The following is a 17,836-nucleotide window of genomic DNA, read 5'->3' as shown; positions in this document are numbered from 1 at the left end:
TCGCCATTACATTCAATGATAGTTATTTTTTTTTCTCAAAATTGAAAATTAATTTTTACTATACACACAGTAAATTGTAAACTTGTTTTACGATTAACTTTGTTATTCCATCAATCAGCTATTTAATATGGCATAACATGAGACAAATTTTTAAAAAAATGGTTCTCCACATGTGTAGTCTTTACGCAAAAAAATAAAAAAAGATAGAAGATACTCCAAAGAAAAAAAATGTTTATGTATAGCAGTATAAGTTACTAGATACATTTTAAAATGTCAAAAGATACAAAATACAAATGTATCTATGACTTTATCCATCCCTACCTACAGTGGTGTATCCAGGATTTGTAATGAGGGGGGGGGGGCTAATGGTGATAAATCAGAATTTGATATTTTAATTAAATAATATTATACCATTACGTTACAATAGGTCATTATTACTATAACAATATAACCCATAACCGTAATAACCTGTATGAGGAATTGTTAATACGCAAAATGTTTCTTCAAAACCGTCTTCAGAAATATCATGGTTTGTACGTTGCCTTTTACTATATAAGATTAATATAATAACACGGGCAATTGGGGGGGGGGGCTGAATCCCCCTTAGCCCTAGCCCCTGAGTACGCCACTGCCTGCCTATCGGTATATAAACTTCGATTACAATTGGATACCGCATTATATCAACACGACAATACTGGTAATAAGTACAATTGTGATTTAATACGTATACATGGGGTTTGTCGGTATCATTAAATATAATTATTTGTATTATAATATATGTGAGTACCAGCTATACTTCCTACCTAGGTACCTACTATTAGATTATTTTTGAAACCCCAACGCTAATAAGATAGAAAATAAGAAAAAGAAATGAAATATTCGGTATGAATAAAATGAAAAAATGTAACTGTTAACGAGTTTATAAAGAAAGACGGAAATATAACGATGAGATAATAATGTTAAAATGTTCACATTGAAGAAAAGTTTGCATAAAATAAAAAAATAAAAATGGAAAAAAATGGAAAGAGAAAGAAAACGGTAGGATCAAGAAGAAAAAGTTTTTATTCGAAAAATTCCATCAAGTTCTTTTGACTTATTATTGCTGTATAATATATTGAGTAGTGAGTAAGTGGGTGGCCGGAGGTATGGCAAGCGAGATTGGTCACGGGAGGAGTGGGAGTGGATGAGTGGGTTGGGTGGCGGAGAGAATTCGCTGGAAATTTTTTATTCAGTACCTACCTGCGTCGTTTGATATTGGAGCAAATTGAATTTTATTACCCAACGGCGGTGCGGGAGCGGGAGCGGCGGAAAAGCAGTTTTTCCTTTTATTTCATAACTCCCAAGTTATGTATCCGAGTGCGGCGGCGGTGGCGGCGGCGTTCCTTTTGATGGCTTAAAAATATGATAATTCGCTCGCCGCGCTCAAAGAAACGATGTCAAAGGCCCCTCGTCCCGCCCAGCCAGCCACTGGCGGGCGCCTTTATTAAATAACGTTATACAGTATCGGCTTGCTATACATAATATAAATATATATATATATATATACATATAGCTACCCACCCCCGCCCTTTTTGCACAGACTCTACGCCCTCACCCAACTCCCACTCACACAACCAACCCCTCCTCCACAACAACGACCAAGTGTATATATATATATATGAATATACAGCCACACAGCAACCGTCGTCCCTCACGCTGCAATCTAATTCGATCTAATTAACGTGGATATCTCCTCTCGTTAGCGGCTGGCTTGCTGATGCCAATTTGCAAATTATCCAAATTATGTTTGCCTGCGGCGGTCCTTTCGTTTAACGCGCGCGTTGAAGAGAAGACGAGAAAAAAATGCCTCAGCCTACGTATAAATGCACTACCTATATTATATAGACCCATTAAAAGTTCCAGTGCTCGAATAGGTGAAAGAGTGTGCATTGTGACCAAGCTTCTCTACTTTTTTTGGGGGCGAGGTAAATAAACTATTTTTTCTACTGGAACGAGGAGAATGGCACAAACTAATGCTCGAACTCGATTTTTTTCAAATGATACTCATTGCATATATTATCATATCTCAGCTATTTTCAATAAATTAATTAGAAAAATGTAATGAAGTTTACGATTTGTATTTATTTATTTTTTGTATTTGAGGGGCTTTCTTGCAAAATAATTTATGAAATGTATGATAACTGGGAAGATAATAGTATGCCAATATAAAGGTATTTTTTCCACAAAAGGAGCCCAGCATTTTTTATTTCAGTTTATTTGATTTATTATTATGAAACAGGACGAGCCCAATACAAATTTCGATACTGAATAGTGATCTTAAAGCTAAAGTTACAGTATAAATTATAATGATAAGTAATAACATAAATCAATCATCGTTGCCGAATTATGCGTAAATAGGACTGTTTTTCAAATAATTCACAGAACCAAAAAAGTGTATGAAAGGGGAAGACATTAAAGTAAATAAAAAACTGGGATTCAAAAATTAAGTTTGTTTATAAGGACAGGTAGCTGATTTTTGTGTTTAAATTAGTTTGTTTCTTTATTAAGGCCATACTATACTGTTTCCTGAATATTATATAGTTACGTCTTGCTGAGGCAGCCCACTCCATCCGACTTACGATTCCTTCTCTCTCGCCGAACACTATAATAATTCTATCATAAATTATGCTGCTTATGTTATTAGTTTAAGGTATTATTGATCGCTGTTTCTGAATTTTTGCTTTTTTAAGTGATAACTTAATGTATGAACTGTATTAGGTGAATTTAGGCTAACATAATTCCAAGTTCACTAACATGGATTATATTTTTACATTTTTTATTTATTAATATGCAGCAGTAACTAGAAATGTAGCGATGCCTGGGTGGTGTACGGAGGACTCACGGTTCTGAGTTAAAAAACGCAGTTTTTATATTGTTAGATTGAGCACTTGGTTTTTCCCAATTCGAGCACCGGATCTATAACAGTGTGCTGTACGCCATATTACCGAAGTGTGTATAATATTCGACTCATTGACGTAGCTATCGGCTGTTTATAGTGTATTTACTATTTATACTATCGCGTTATTGTCACTGCAAACGCGAGCGAAATAAACAATAGGACAGTGCGAGCGTGCCGAGAGTTTCGATCGCCCAAACTGCAACCGAGTGTGCGACGGTGAAATTGCGAGGAGGGGTATCCGATATTTTGAATCCTTCCGCAAGCACGTAAAATCAAAATTAAACGCATTCCTCGCGTATTATAATGGGTAATATAATATTATCACAAATACGACGGAGGTACGTGCCAATATCGTTTAACACGCATTTTTTGCTTGTGTTTGGCATGACGTACACTTGTCAATTGTCATTATATAATATTAAAAATAATATTTTATTATTTTCTAGACATAATATATTATGTTATTGTTCACGATTCACAAATCCGGTGGTCGCGTATAGTATACAATATTATTATTTCTATTTTGGTGGAAAACATCGCTTACAAAACGATCTCCATATGACAATACAATGTATAACATGTATACTGTATAGTATATACAAATTACAATAAAAACTATAGCTAATATAATTTATATTAAAATTCATTTTCCATTAATATAACAAAATAAAAATATCGTAAACCTTCAGATACAAACTTCCATGTAGTATTTCCTATTGGCTATTGCCATTGCCCATTAGTATATTGGCAGATGATGATCGTAAATAAGTCTCAGAAACATGATTAATTAAAAAAATCCTTCTTAATTTCTAGAATATTAAGTATTAATTCGAAAATGTAATAGTTCCAACAAATAAGCATAATGTATAGAGTTATTTAATTATTTTTGTAAAAATACATAATACGAGTTTATTCCTATTATCCTATACACACTAGTATGCTTTACGATCCGGATTCTATGCCTATATAATATTACGTATGCAGTAAAATTAAGAAAAAAACAAAATATATATTATTTTATTTACCATCTATATTCCATTTATATACCATCATTTATATACGTACAGTAAATGCGTTAGGAATTTAGGAATCCCCTACATGCCGAGGCATATAATTTATCACCACGAATACAACAGAGACGATGCGCGACGTGGGCTAAATAAATATAATAATATAATATGTGTATTATTAAATTTATTTATTCTTTAAGAAGACAATGGGTCGCACTGAACATGCTCGTGTGCTGGCCCATGAGTTCACAATTGGTTATAAAATGAGTGTTGAGTATATGATTTGTATAAAAATGTATTCAAAGTACTAATCTAATAAAAAAAATCATTAATTAATAAAAAAATGTATTATTTCACACTGGGGGATTAGGGTGTCATTTCCCCCCTGCCTCCTTGACTTATTTTTGTCATGTAAAATATACAATACCAAAAGCAATGAAAATATATTTATCGCTGTATAACGTGGTCCGAGAATAGTCCGAAATTCATATATACCCCCTAACAGAGCACTCCACTGAGCGAGTCGATCCTGTAGAGAAATCGTCCTGTCCGCCCTCTTACCCTGTAATATAATATGTCACTGCAGTACGGACATTTTTGTTAAGTCTTTCGGCATCTGTCGACTGTATATTATGATAGGTGCAGAATTGTACGCATTATTATATTTTTGGTGACCACGGATGGCTTGCCGCGCACAAAACGATATCGTCGTCGGACATAGAGACAGTTTAACGTCAATTACGGCCGCGTCACGGTACGCGTATACTATTTTATATATATATATATATATAATATTATAATTATAATAGCGTATACGCCACGAGCCCATTGTCCTGGGCCGAGACCCGTTCGCTTGCACAATGCGGTCCAGCATCCGGAGGCCCCCGTGGCCGCCGTAGTCGTCCCGGGCCATTTGCCAGTTCCTTCCGAGTGCAATATAAACGCCCGCACTGACGATGACGACAACGACGACGTCTTTATTAACCATATATATACATATATAATACATATACACATAATACGTGTGTATGTGTGTGTTTATGGGCACCGCCAACCGCCCCTGCGATCATGCCCATCGTATTACATAGAGCCACGGACGCACCCTGCGGACTTTAAAAACTTCCGGTTCCGGTCGGACATCATTGCAGTACACGCGTGCACACACACACATACACACAAACGTACGTTTTGTCGCAGAATGTATATGTGGTGTATCGGAGGTAACCGTTTTATATGTTATATGTATAATGTATAAATACAGATGCAAGCATCGAGCACTGGACCACATATATAATATATAGTGTAAACGAGTAAACAAAAAACTATAAAATAGTATCCGATAAAAGTATACGTAAAGGTACAGCTAATACCTAAGGTCGCTGTCACTCGCACCTGTGATAAATAAAATGTCGGTAGGCTTAACAGTCGTTTAAGTAGTGTCAAATGCAGACGCAACTGACTTTATACTTGGGCCCTCTCCCGCTCACAATAGAGGTTTTTTATTGAAAATAATATGACCATCATTAAAGGAATTTACCAATCGAAAAGAGTTGATATTAGTGAGCAAGTCTGAGGTTACTCCGTTATATTTATCCACGAGTTCACCACCGACCGATCAACATTTAACTATAATACATTAATACCTTTACCCGTTAAATCCGCCATTACGACGGCCCCGTCGAGTATGAAACCACATGATGGAGAAAATAAGAAAATATAGATTTACCTCCGACGGTGAAGCACAACAACGTCTGCCAACGGCGGTGTTCATAATACGCGACGTATCTATTAAATATTTTTATAATTATTTATTGGTTGCGCGGTTGCAAGTCTCGCGCGCGAATCGGTTATTAGACACTACAATATAATTATATTATATTATTTTAGGTACCAAACCAAGACCGATATCGGTTTGGCCATACGCACTGACTGAATGCTATTCCACACACTGCATACTGTTATCGGGCATTCCTTGGCACCGCCGCCACTGTGTATCTATCGGCTATCCTTGAACCACCTCTGGAATATTAATTTGATAATCACCCCACCGGCAACAGCTGAAACATGGTTTTTTTATAAGCCCAACCAGTGGCGTATTCAGGATTTCCATCTGAGGTCTGGTGGGGGGGGAGGGGGGATAAAAATAGTAAAGTCAGTAAAGAATACAATTATTTTTCAAGACTATTGTTTATTGTAATGTCTGAAGAAACGTAAATTATACTCCTCGTCTCTTGATACAAATAATTAATTAATAGCTAATTGATATTTAATTGGTATTGAAATGTGATTATTTATAATGGGTGTTCTGTTAAAATAATCACATTAAATAGGTACAAGGTAAAATTACTGTATTATAATTTATAACTGAATCTCTCTTTTTAGCTCTAGCTTTGTATTTAAAAAGATAGGCAAACCGCCCTAAACCAATTCTTTACTTATTTTATCTTATTATTATCTGTCTTATCTATATATACTTGTAAGTACCTGATTTAGGATGACATTATCGTGTAAGTTTCCACACCACCTTTCCTTGTTAAACGACATAACATCACATAGCCCATGTTGTTTAAAAGTATGAGGTATTACACGTGGTGCGTTTTTTTTATTGTGGTGTCCCCTGTAGGCCTATCCACATCGTAAGAGAAAACATGCGAATGCCAGTCGACTACAATAATATTGTAATCTATATAGATCGGTATACAGCAAAAATTGCATTTCTCGAGTAGAACTATTAATTCTAATAAATGTAGAATTTATTTATTTATTTATTTACGTTTATAAAGTTATTATTAAAATTTTTAATTTTGTCACAGTATATGGCATTTGTATGTTTCCGGCTTACTAGCGTTGAATTTTAGTATGTTGTAGCCTTTGAAAAGGTGTGCTAGACTTCTGTTCTAGTCCTCCCTTTATACTTATATAAAATTCAACACTGTCCTAATATTATAACTACACTATATTATATTATTATTATATTTATAATATATTTATTATATTATATTATATATTATATTTTATTTTATTTATTATCATTTGGAGATTACCAAACTCCTATTCTAAGTCTCCGACCATAATAAAATAACCATATTAACCTATTCATATTAAACCCCTCAATATTCCTCTTGTCTTAAATGTTTTGTAGGGTCCTAGATCGATAGTGTTTGTTTTGAGTGCCTGAAGCCGGCCGGCGATAGTGAACGATGTGTTTGGTGTTGAGATGAAATGGTGAGGGAACGACAATATAAAATAAAATAATTATTATACGGGATGGGGGATACAAATATTATATGGAGACATTTCGCCTCAAACAATTTTCATTCACATATTATACTAAATCACCGAAATCCTATTTATAGACACCGATTCATATCATCTACCACCATCACAGCTCACAGGCCCTCTTCTAAACGTTAGCCTAACAATTAATTTTAAAGGCATAGTACATATTATATAAGAATATATACTACTATAATAATAAATATACTAAAAATACTCAATAAGCGTATACTTATAATACATTATAAGTCTAAATACATATATTTACAAAATACATAATATCATATTACTTGATTTAGGCGTCTATATAGTTTAGCTTAGCTGCATCGACCAAGACTTATATCAAAATAATTTCTTACCGTCACTTGAACTCGATTAATGTTCTAGAAAGCTTAATGGTGTTGAAACATCGAGATCCATACAACTATATCAAATCTGTACTCTGAGAGATTAATCCTTTGTTAATAATTGCATTAATTGTTGATGTGTGTGTCTATGAATCTAAAAAGGTGTAATGGTTTTATGTTGGAAATAAAAAGAACTTAAACTTGACGAACGAAAAGAAACTAAAAAAGTTTAAAGGAATCTCGGAAAACTTTTAGAAATTAAAAATTATTATAGTAATTGGAAAAATATAAATGTTATTCACAAAAGTAAAAACTGATGTATATTATAGAAATTTATTTTGAACAAAATTAAAACGGTAAAAACGTTAATAAGAAAATTAATAACAAACATACTATTTAGCCAGAATAATATGCATATCTATTGATTATTATAATTTTAAATATGAAATTACTTGTTTGTGACTTTGTGTACACTGTATATTATGTTTGTGGCCAACCAATGGCGTATACAAATATTCCGAATGTATATTTTTTCAAGCTTTTTCACTCGCCAACAATATTGTTATATATAAGTCGAAAATAAGCTGAATAAAGTCAAACATTTCAACTATTGAAATATCTATAAACAGTGAAAAAATAACCAAAATATTTTGAAAGTTATATGATAATGTCTATACTAAATGCTAAAATAGGAATATTTGCAGGTGGTAATTTTAAATGTCTGCAGTCATACATTTTTTAATTACAACAAATAAACAACATTTATCGTATATTATATGATTGTAAATAATCATTGATATAGATAGGTAACTAAATTACCCATGGTTAATATAATATTGTTTATATTTTTTAACAGAAATGGATTCAGACCGGTATCTGACCCTGCAATATCCAGACCAATATTCCTTCCACCTCATTTCGGATCATTACCATCGCCGTTATTCAGTGGTCTCAAAGGTAAGAATCAAATAAAATTTATATCATAATAATATACATTAATTTGTATTATTTATATTATTTGTTCTTGTAATGTGTGTGGTATGAAACTAACAACTGTGAAAGGTAATTGTAAGTGTTGAAATATAAATTCATTCAAACATCCCTTAATTTAACAATTTATTCAATCGAAAACAATGAACAAACTTTCTTTTCTGATTATCTTTAATTAATCAAAAACCATAGAAAATTGAATTATTGTATTGTCTATTGAGATTTGAGATAGCACCAGAACATAATAGTCCGAATAACTTAAAAGTGGTACATTTAACTACACCTAACACTTATTAGTTCCAGTACATATTTTTAGACATAAAATTATTCTGAAAATATTTAATAAATTCAATGCAATACATTGTCAATAGTAGGTAGATATATTTTTTTTTAAATAAAAATAAAGAAAAATCCCAAATTATTATAATTTTAATATACTGATATTTTTGGTGTTTGTGTTAAAACTGAATAAATTTAAAATAATAAAAATGGTAACTGTAATTATTTATATTATAGTATACTAGACAAACTAAAACTAAAAATACCTAAAAATTCGTTTTCCCTAAATTGAATCATGTGATCGAAATTGTATGATAATGGATTATCAAACTATACAATTTGAAATATATCACTTATTTAATTGATTGTCAGCTGTTAAATTGAACTTTCTCAAAATGAAATTACAAACCACACTTAGTCATCGAAGATTATTTTACTAAAATAATGAAGAGAAGGACCACATTTAAATAGTATACCTATATATTTTACTTAATATGCACTAAATTTATAACTTGGAAATTAAACTGAAACTATACTTACCAGTTTTACTTCTGTGTACGTTTCGGAGACGATTTATCTGATATGCCATCATCAATTTCCTTTCTTAAAGGTTTCGTATTTACAGATACTGTATGGACTTTATTTATACTCTTTGTACTAAGTAAATGATACATTGATAATTGATATGATACTTCAAAATAGTACAATAATACGAAATTCAATATTAAAAAGGTCTGGGTAAAAAATAGGTTTATTCGAAAAAAAAATAGAATTATGTAAATATATTTGTATAACTGTATAGTATATCATATATAATACAGTGTAAAAGGAAACAATAGGACAAATATAATGCAGTAATCAACGAATGTGACATATATAGATTATGAATAGAATAAAAAAAATTTAAATTCTTATGCATAGAAATTCTGAATTTGAAGCTGACTATAGCGCCTAAGTGGCCTTAGAGTTTACGAATTAATTTGAGAGTGATTTCAAATAAATATTAATTTAATATAATATTTTCTTTACGAACGATTTATTCTTCTGTGGTTTGGATCATATTGTTTCTATCATTTAATAAAATGTAACGACCAAATAGTAAAAAAAAAATATGTTTAAACAAAAGTGGGAAAGTCAGTTTTGAGAAATAAGTTCCATAGCGCAAATACAAATTTATTTTTAAATTAAAATCGGATTGAACCAAATATGATAACCTGCAACATATTATACTTTTCTGCAAATAAGAAGGCATCTATAGTATATACTGAGGATATACCCCATTTTGGGAAAATGTATACAAATAAATATGTATTCAATATGCTTTAGCCGGTTATCAGACCTCGTTGGTGTTTATATAGAATGAGTGAATGACGGTCGTTCGTTGCTGGTCCCCGACCGTTTTGCGAGGGCACACTATAATAATATTATATGTAATACCTATAGAATATTTCTATAACGTTATAGCACTTACATGCATAGGTATGTTTTTTATTATTGATTGTTATCAACATTTTTATTGTAATGATTAAAATAGTATGATACCATTATATGACATGATATCATATTAAATACAACATAAAACATCGCCTATCTTCTTTAGGCGTAATGGTGCCAACACGGTAGTAGAGACATTTAAAATATGATAAAATTAAAATCTAAGTAACTAAAAAAGAAACTCAGAGTACAATAAAACATAAGCTGAATGATAGCAAGAAAATTAATATTAAGTGAACAATTATTATGAATAATATTAAATTTAAACATCGCATTGTATTGATCTCATTAATCAATTGACGCGAATGGACATATCAAAAATTTGTTTTTTTATCGATATAACAATATAATCATTTTAAAATTCCCATACCTATACTCACATAGAGAATATAGTATGTTCTGTTTGATATTTATAATGGCAATTAGTTGAAAAATTTGAACCTTCCTAGATAATCCACGAATTGTTAACCATAAGATTTTCTTGAATAATTGATTTTGACATCATAATATGCCCTATTTCCCTTTTATTAATCATACCTATATTATATTAAATATTAATTTACAAATCAACTGATTTGCACACAGCAGTATGGCAATCAAAAACAATTTTTTTTTCATATCGTCCGCTCTCGAGTTTACACTCATCACATATAATATAATTACTCTCGTGTGATTGAATATATTGTATACATTATTATTATATTTCATGGCTACAACACGCGCGACACACAGCGATGTAGGTTTAAGCCATAAGGTGGTATACCAATGTCAGGATATTCGCGTACACAAACACGCGCACATATATTATTATATATGCGTTTGTCATTATAATTGGCTTAGAGAGCGTCGGCGGTTTCATGTACACCGCCGCGGCCTACACTTACCATTACTCCCGCGGTATATCTTGAGTCCACCGGTGGTGTATAAGCGGACGAGGTGAGGGGTTTATCGCGTTATATAGTCGCGGCGGAGCGGGCGCGGATCGCGGGCTGTCGGTCGCGAGTATAACACACACATATATATATATATATATATACAGGGCACAGGCACCTGGGGCTCTCCGCCGAACCCCCGAGGCCGACACACACACACACTACAGCGCTCAAGCCCACCCCCGTGCCACCCCCCCATCACAACACACCCCCGCGATTCCGGCAGTCCCGTTTCCATAATGGAATAACTTTGGGAGATTTATCGTGCGGGGCGGCTGCTTTCGGCGCCAAGTTTACGACGGGTATATAATAATAATAATACTGTATACACGCTCCCTACACCTATATGTATATACTATTATTATACACACACACACACACACACACACACACACACACACACACGTACGCCTTATTTATGTCGGTGGTGGAGTAGCGATACATATATGCGTGTGTGTGTGCAGTATGGGTATATTATATAATACAGGGTCGAGGGGTGCGCACATGGATAGAGACGACGACGGACGACGGACGACGGACGACGACGACGACGACGACGACGACGACGAGGAAGAAGTCGATGTGCGTGCGTGGCGCGCGGGCGCGTTATGATAATCAAACGGATCCCTTAATAAATAACGACGAAACGAGCGCGCGGGGTAGGTGTATTCCGCCGTCGCGTCGTCGTTATTAATGGATCGAATGCGGTGGCGGCGGCGGCGGCGGAGAAAGGGATGCAAATATTATATATACACTGCAGATATTATTATTATATAATACCGCGGGGCAGAGGGTGCGGCGGGTGCGTCTTTCGCGGGACCACGCGGCGGCGGCGGCGATGTGTACCTATATACATTATACATAATATATTATGTATATACGCGGGCGACTAAATCAATTTGCACCGACGCCTTTTCGCGCGCTGCAATAATCATAATTGTTATTATACGACTATATTATTATAATACGGGTGCCCATAACGATAACGTTATATGGCTGTTGCAGGGTAGGTTCCGCCTCCGATCGACCGAAATTTTTCTCAGTCATTAATATTCGCGCGTCCGAAAACGGATGCGACTGCGGCGGCGGCGGTGGTTTTGCACAGCGCTTACGAACCACGTGTATAGTAGTGTTATCATCATCATCATCATCATCATCATCATTATTATTATTATTATTATACGGTGGCGGTAGATCGGCGACTGGAGTAGAGGGAGAGAGAAGGCGAGGGGGAAGTAAAGGATTTTAGCGGTCCGACTTTTTTTTTTTTCATAAACATCCCGTTCCTCCTAACGAAATTATACCGACGCTGTGATAACGAAAAACGTCAACCACGCCGCTTAGGTAATTACTTACGTCGTTATCATCAATTATAATAATATTATACTCTGCAGCTGCAGTGGTCTACCTAATCGAGTACCCATCCTCGTTCGGCCGGATTTTGTATTTTGGATTTTGTATGCAAAAACGTTTCAATGCACTGTGTTTGATTAAAAAAAATCGGTTACCGGTTCTCGTTGGGTTCCTACATTTATTGTCGAGTAGGTTAATAGTTATTACATTCCAATGTGATCTTATAACATAACACAACACACAGGACCTAAGCCCGCGCGTGAGGCCCAAACCCAGGGTGGAAAATTTTAAACCACACTAAATAGTTTACTTTTCTTTTCGATTTTGGCTTTGCGGTGGGAGTCTTGCATATATCGTAGTGAAGGCCTAGGGTGGCACTTGCGTTAAATCCAGTCCCGCGTCAAAAGTTAGTAAATGGGTAAAAACTTTGTGTTGGGTATCTGAATGCATGGCTTACGTACATACAAATCACGAGGAAAGCAGTTGTGTATGGTTGCTTAATGCTTTGTATAGGAAAAAAAGTTCGGTAAATTGAAATTGCTTTCGATGTTTTTTTCAATCGAGGGTGAAAGAAAGAGGGTGAAATCAATTTGGTTATTCGGGATGATATTACTTACGGCGCAGGGAGTAATAAGAGAAACAACTTAAATAACACTCCTGCAAAAAAATAAATAAAAGACCCACATAATTTGTTTTTACATAAAACTGAAGCGAATGACTGATTCAAAAACAGTACCTATTTGATAAAATATCCATGTCAACAACATTAGAGTGTAATGTAACATGGTTAGTAAGCCGTAAACAAGCGAAAATTGCTTAATTAACTAAATATCTTCTTACAGTACCAGAGTTACGACCAACACTATTTTATTATAATGTTGCCAAGGAAACAAAGAATTATTTTCCACGTCTCCGTAATAAAATTATAAAATGTTTTATTCATAATGAACGTAGTCGTTTCTTTACATTTACTTTCGACGTTCCATAAAAGGCTTAAAATGGTTTCTTCATTATTCAATTTAGAATAATATAAAAATTAGAGTTAATTAAAAAAAATGTTATGATTAAAATTGAAACACCTAATAAAATCAATTTATAATACCAAACACTGGCAGTCACTCGAAGGTTTTTAATAACATAATTTTGTTAACTGTTATAATATTAAGACGTAGACGGCAAAAATAAACTGAAGCATCAAGTTTTGACTGACACATTTTTAGATTAATTTACCGTAGTTATATTAGCAAATTATATATTGCTTTCGCAAAGTTAATTAAAAAATGCATTACTTATCATTATTTTAGAGTCAGATTTCCAAATCTTCGCTCACCGACAAAATTCGTTTTGTATTTACATTTTTTAACTTCGATAAATAATGCTATTAAAAGTATTAACCATTAATACAACACCACTATTATTCAAAGTAAATATTTTTTCTCAATTTAGCTCGAGTGACTGAATAATGATTTAAATTATTTGTTGCTGTTTGCACTTTGCAGTAAGAATGTAAGATTCATCGCGGTGATGCATGTAATACTTTGACAATCGATAAAAATGTAAACAATTGTATCGTAATAAGTAATAACATATTATTATAATATACACTATATACATAAAATATACTTTTCGTTACCAAACTGCAACAAAACACGTGGACAAGAAAACTCATAGCTGCAGCAGTTAGTTTATTATCAGAAAGTTGTGCAAAACCTAAATCGTATAGATTTTATTTGTGTTGAAAATGTATGTGTTCAATAATAATATGTATGACCATTCACTTTACGCTTATTTAAAAAAATTATACATTTCCTTTGTTGCTCCTATAAATGTATACTCTTTACATTGTTTATTATCTAATTACATTATAGGTTTGACAAATACATTATACCTATTATCAGTATTATCTAATTACACTATAGGTTTGACAAAAAACATTACACTTATTACATAATTAGGTACCTATGCATATTAAAAAACCACCAATACAAGTTTAACTCATTCACAGGGTTCGGATGCAGCTGTTGCACGATGAAGCCGTTCGGGTCGATGGCCGACGGAGGCGGCGGCGCCGAGCACCGTTCGTCCAGCGTGGCCGAGTTGCGGCGCAAGGCCCAGGAACACTCGGCCGCGCTGTTCCACAGTCTGCAGCACGTGGCCAACATGCAGCATCACGCGGCCGCGGCCGCCGCGCTCCAGTTGCCCGTCGGTCTCGGGCTCCAGTTGCCGTCACTCACGTCCACCCTGCACGCGCTGGCCGCCAACCGGAAACCGGAACCGCAAATGTCGCACCCGCAACCACTGTCGTTGACCACGACCAGCACTACCACCACCGCAGCCACGACGGAACAGGCCACTTCGGTCTCGCCGCAACATCCGCCAACGTCGTCTGACAACTGAATCTCGCGACAGGTCCAAGACCCAAATTATTAAGATCCTCGTCAATCTCCCCCCCCCCCCTCGAACACAGCAGCCGGTTTGACCCAGTGCGTACTCTTTGCCAAATATTAATAACATAATAATAATATTACTACTACTATCGTTATCGGTATGGAACCACATATTACTCGAACGTACACGATTTGTGTCATCGCCTTTTCAAATTGGCAACTGCAATCAATATTATCCAGAAACACGCCGAAATAATAAAAATTACAATAATATCCGTAGTAATGTTATAAATACGAAACCCGCTGCCGAAAGGTTTGCAGAATCGCATCGTTTGTATAGTGAAATGCGACATCGATTAAAATAATGTTATATTAATCGTTAAGTTAACTCATATTATGTCAGTTTCTGTTCGTTTGTCCTTTTGTTTTTGTTCACTCCTTTTTTTGTGTAACTCGTCTGATAAATGTATATATCTTACTCTCTCTATTATATTAAACAATATTATATACAGTATTTTCATTTTCCCATTATATACGTCATTCTAGTATTATAGTTACTTATTATTATTATTATTATTATTATAAATACACACGTGACGTTAATTTACGAATAACATAATTATATTAAGTTTAGGAAAACTATTATTATTACTTGCGACGTGATTTACGTTGAGTAAAAAATATTAATATGAATAAAAATATATTAGAAAATGGCTCCAGCAATAGCAAATATGTTTTTTGTTTTTAATTTTTTCGTTTAATTCTTAGGTGTATATAGACGAAATTAACTTAATTCGTAACTAAGTACATTTTACGTGTTATGTAATTGAAAAAAACTTGACACAGCAATATAATATAGTCGATTAAGCAATATAATATGTATTTCCAATCAGATATTGTAATTTTTCATGACGTTACAGTATACTTAAATGTATTATTATATTATTATATTATTATACATCGCTATACCGGTACCTAGTAGTTGTTCAGATTGTTACCTTCTATACGTTTGTCGCATATGTTGTATAATTAGACATTTTCAATGTATGTATTATAAGTGTGAAGTATTATTATATTATACCCTATATATTATTATATCGTTTTAATTATTATTTTTATTCTCATCCTACGCTGTAAGGCCTAGTCAAAAAATAAAATACTATTTGAGGCTCCCATATTATCGAAGCGTGGTACGAAAAACAATCTGTGGCATCACTGCATCAGCAACATCAATAATACATATTATATTATGTTTTGTATAATAGTAAACAGAATTTTTCATAACATTTGTGAGAACCGCTGCAGACATGCGCAATCGTCAAAACTCGAAAAACAAAGTAAGTATTATTTTTATAGTATACATCTTATATTAATAATTGCACACTTAAACATTTACACGATACTTTCATTATAGGCTATAAATACATTAATATTATTTTAATTCAGTACGATTATAATCTAATACAGACTACAGTAACTCACTTTTTTTAGGTAGTAAAAAAGTTATCATTTTCTCAGTAGACAGCAGTCTGCTAGTCATTCATTCCTGATTTTATTTGGACTTAGTACATTTTATAGTTCTAAAAAAAATTCAATACTCAATATCGATTTTGTGTAATTATATTTTGTCTTAAAATAAAAATCATACACACTTATCAATATTAAGAAAAATGAGTTTAAAATATTGTTTTGCGGGGAGATGCAGGGAGGGCTGAGCTCCGGGGCAAACCTAGCTACATTTGTCATTTGTTGTACACCTCACGAAGAACAACTAGACATTTTTTCACTAGCGTTCATGATATTATGTGCGGGCGTTTAGTTCAAAACAAAAAAAATTACTCAAAAAAGTTTGTTTCTATATGAAGTTGGAGGTGGTCGAAAGTCCGGTAATAGGTACTAGATATATTTTTATTTATAGCTGGCAAACGACCGCGAGTCTTTCTATAATAGTCGGTTGACGTCTGCAGCGCGACTTAAGAACGGTCAAAATAATGCGGTCGCAAATTCAAGTCATATACAATTCTATGTTTACCTACCCGTACATCGCCCACTTGTATGGACTTGGGCAATAATATTATGATGTCGACGTATCTGTATAACACTGCTGCAGTAAAACGCCCCTACGGGCACCGGTGCGTATCACATGACGTATTGTATATAATGATAGCAAATGCTGAAACGTTTCAAGATGAAATTACTTCCCGAAATTGCACAATTCATTGTAAAACTATAATATATATATATATATATATATATATACAATATGTACACCGTGTGTGTGTGTCCGGTGTCGTATTTTCGTTACAATATGGATTTAGTGCCGGATATAGGCTCTTAATGTCTTTATGGACTACGGACGATTATATACAATATAACAGCAGTGGGGATCGCGGGGACGACAATAATAAAACGTGTAATTTCCTTCGCCCCCTCCCCCGTCAAACGGCCCCACAATTTACGACGATTCCCGGAATAAAACACACCGATATATGAATAATATACGCGTCGTGATCCCCTGGAGAAACGCCGCCGCGCTTTCAATCGAATTAACCGAGTAAGAAGCGTGTCGCAAACTAAATTTCTTGATGAAAAAGAAAGGCGTTTTACATGACAGATTTACGCGCTGGAAAAAACAATTTTGCTAATTTGTGCTGTACCCACTCGTGATTGGACGGAGAAAAAAAACACCCGTCGTCGTTGCACTGCTCACTATCCGCTCAGAAACTGTATCGCTTGGATTCAATTCTTATCTCGAAAACTGCGTGGAAACGAACGAACAGTATGATGTGACGGTCGGTCGGTTAAAAATGTAAATTGAAGAAAAAAATTC

General features: G+C 34.1%; 1 protein-coding gene across 1 annotated transcript in view; it reads left to right on the top strand.

Moving 5' to 3' along the window:
* The window catches only part of LOC111039202 (paired mesoderm homeobox protein 2B-like), a 41,311-nt gene extending 25,722 nt beyond the window's left edge, over positions 1-15,589 (top strand). Inside the window, exons 8-9 of the mRNA XM_022322974.1 lie at positions 8,428-8,528; positions 14,625-15,589. Of these exons, the coding sequence (XP_022178666.1) occupies positions 8,428-8,528; positions 14,625-15,016 (493 nt within the window). The 3' untranslated portion in view covers positions 15,017-15,589. The remainder of the gene's footprint in view (positions 1-8,427; positions 8,529-14,624) is intronic.
* The last annotated feature ends 2,247 nt before the right edge of the window (positions 15,590-17,836 follow it).

This window comes from Myzus persicae, unplaced genomic scaffold (assembly GCF_001856785.1).
Source record: "Myzus persicae strain clone G006 unplaced genomic scaffold, MPER_G0061.0, whole genome shotgun sequence".
Classification (NCBI taxonomy): Eukaryota; Metazoa; Arthropoda; class Insecta; order Hemiptera; family Aphididae; genus Myzus; species Myzus persicae.
The sequence above is the reverse complement of the archived record's forward strand: the minus strand, read 5'-3'. Positions and strand labels throughout refer to the sequence as shown.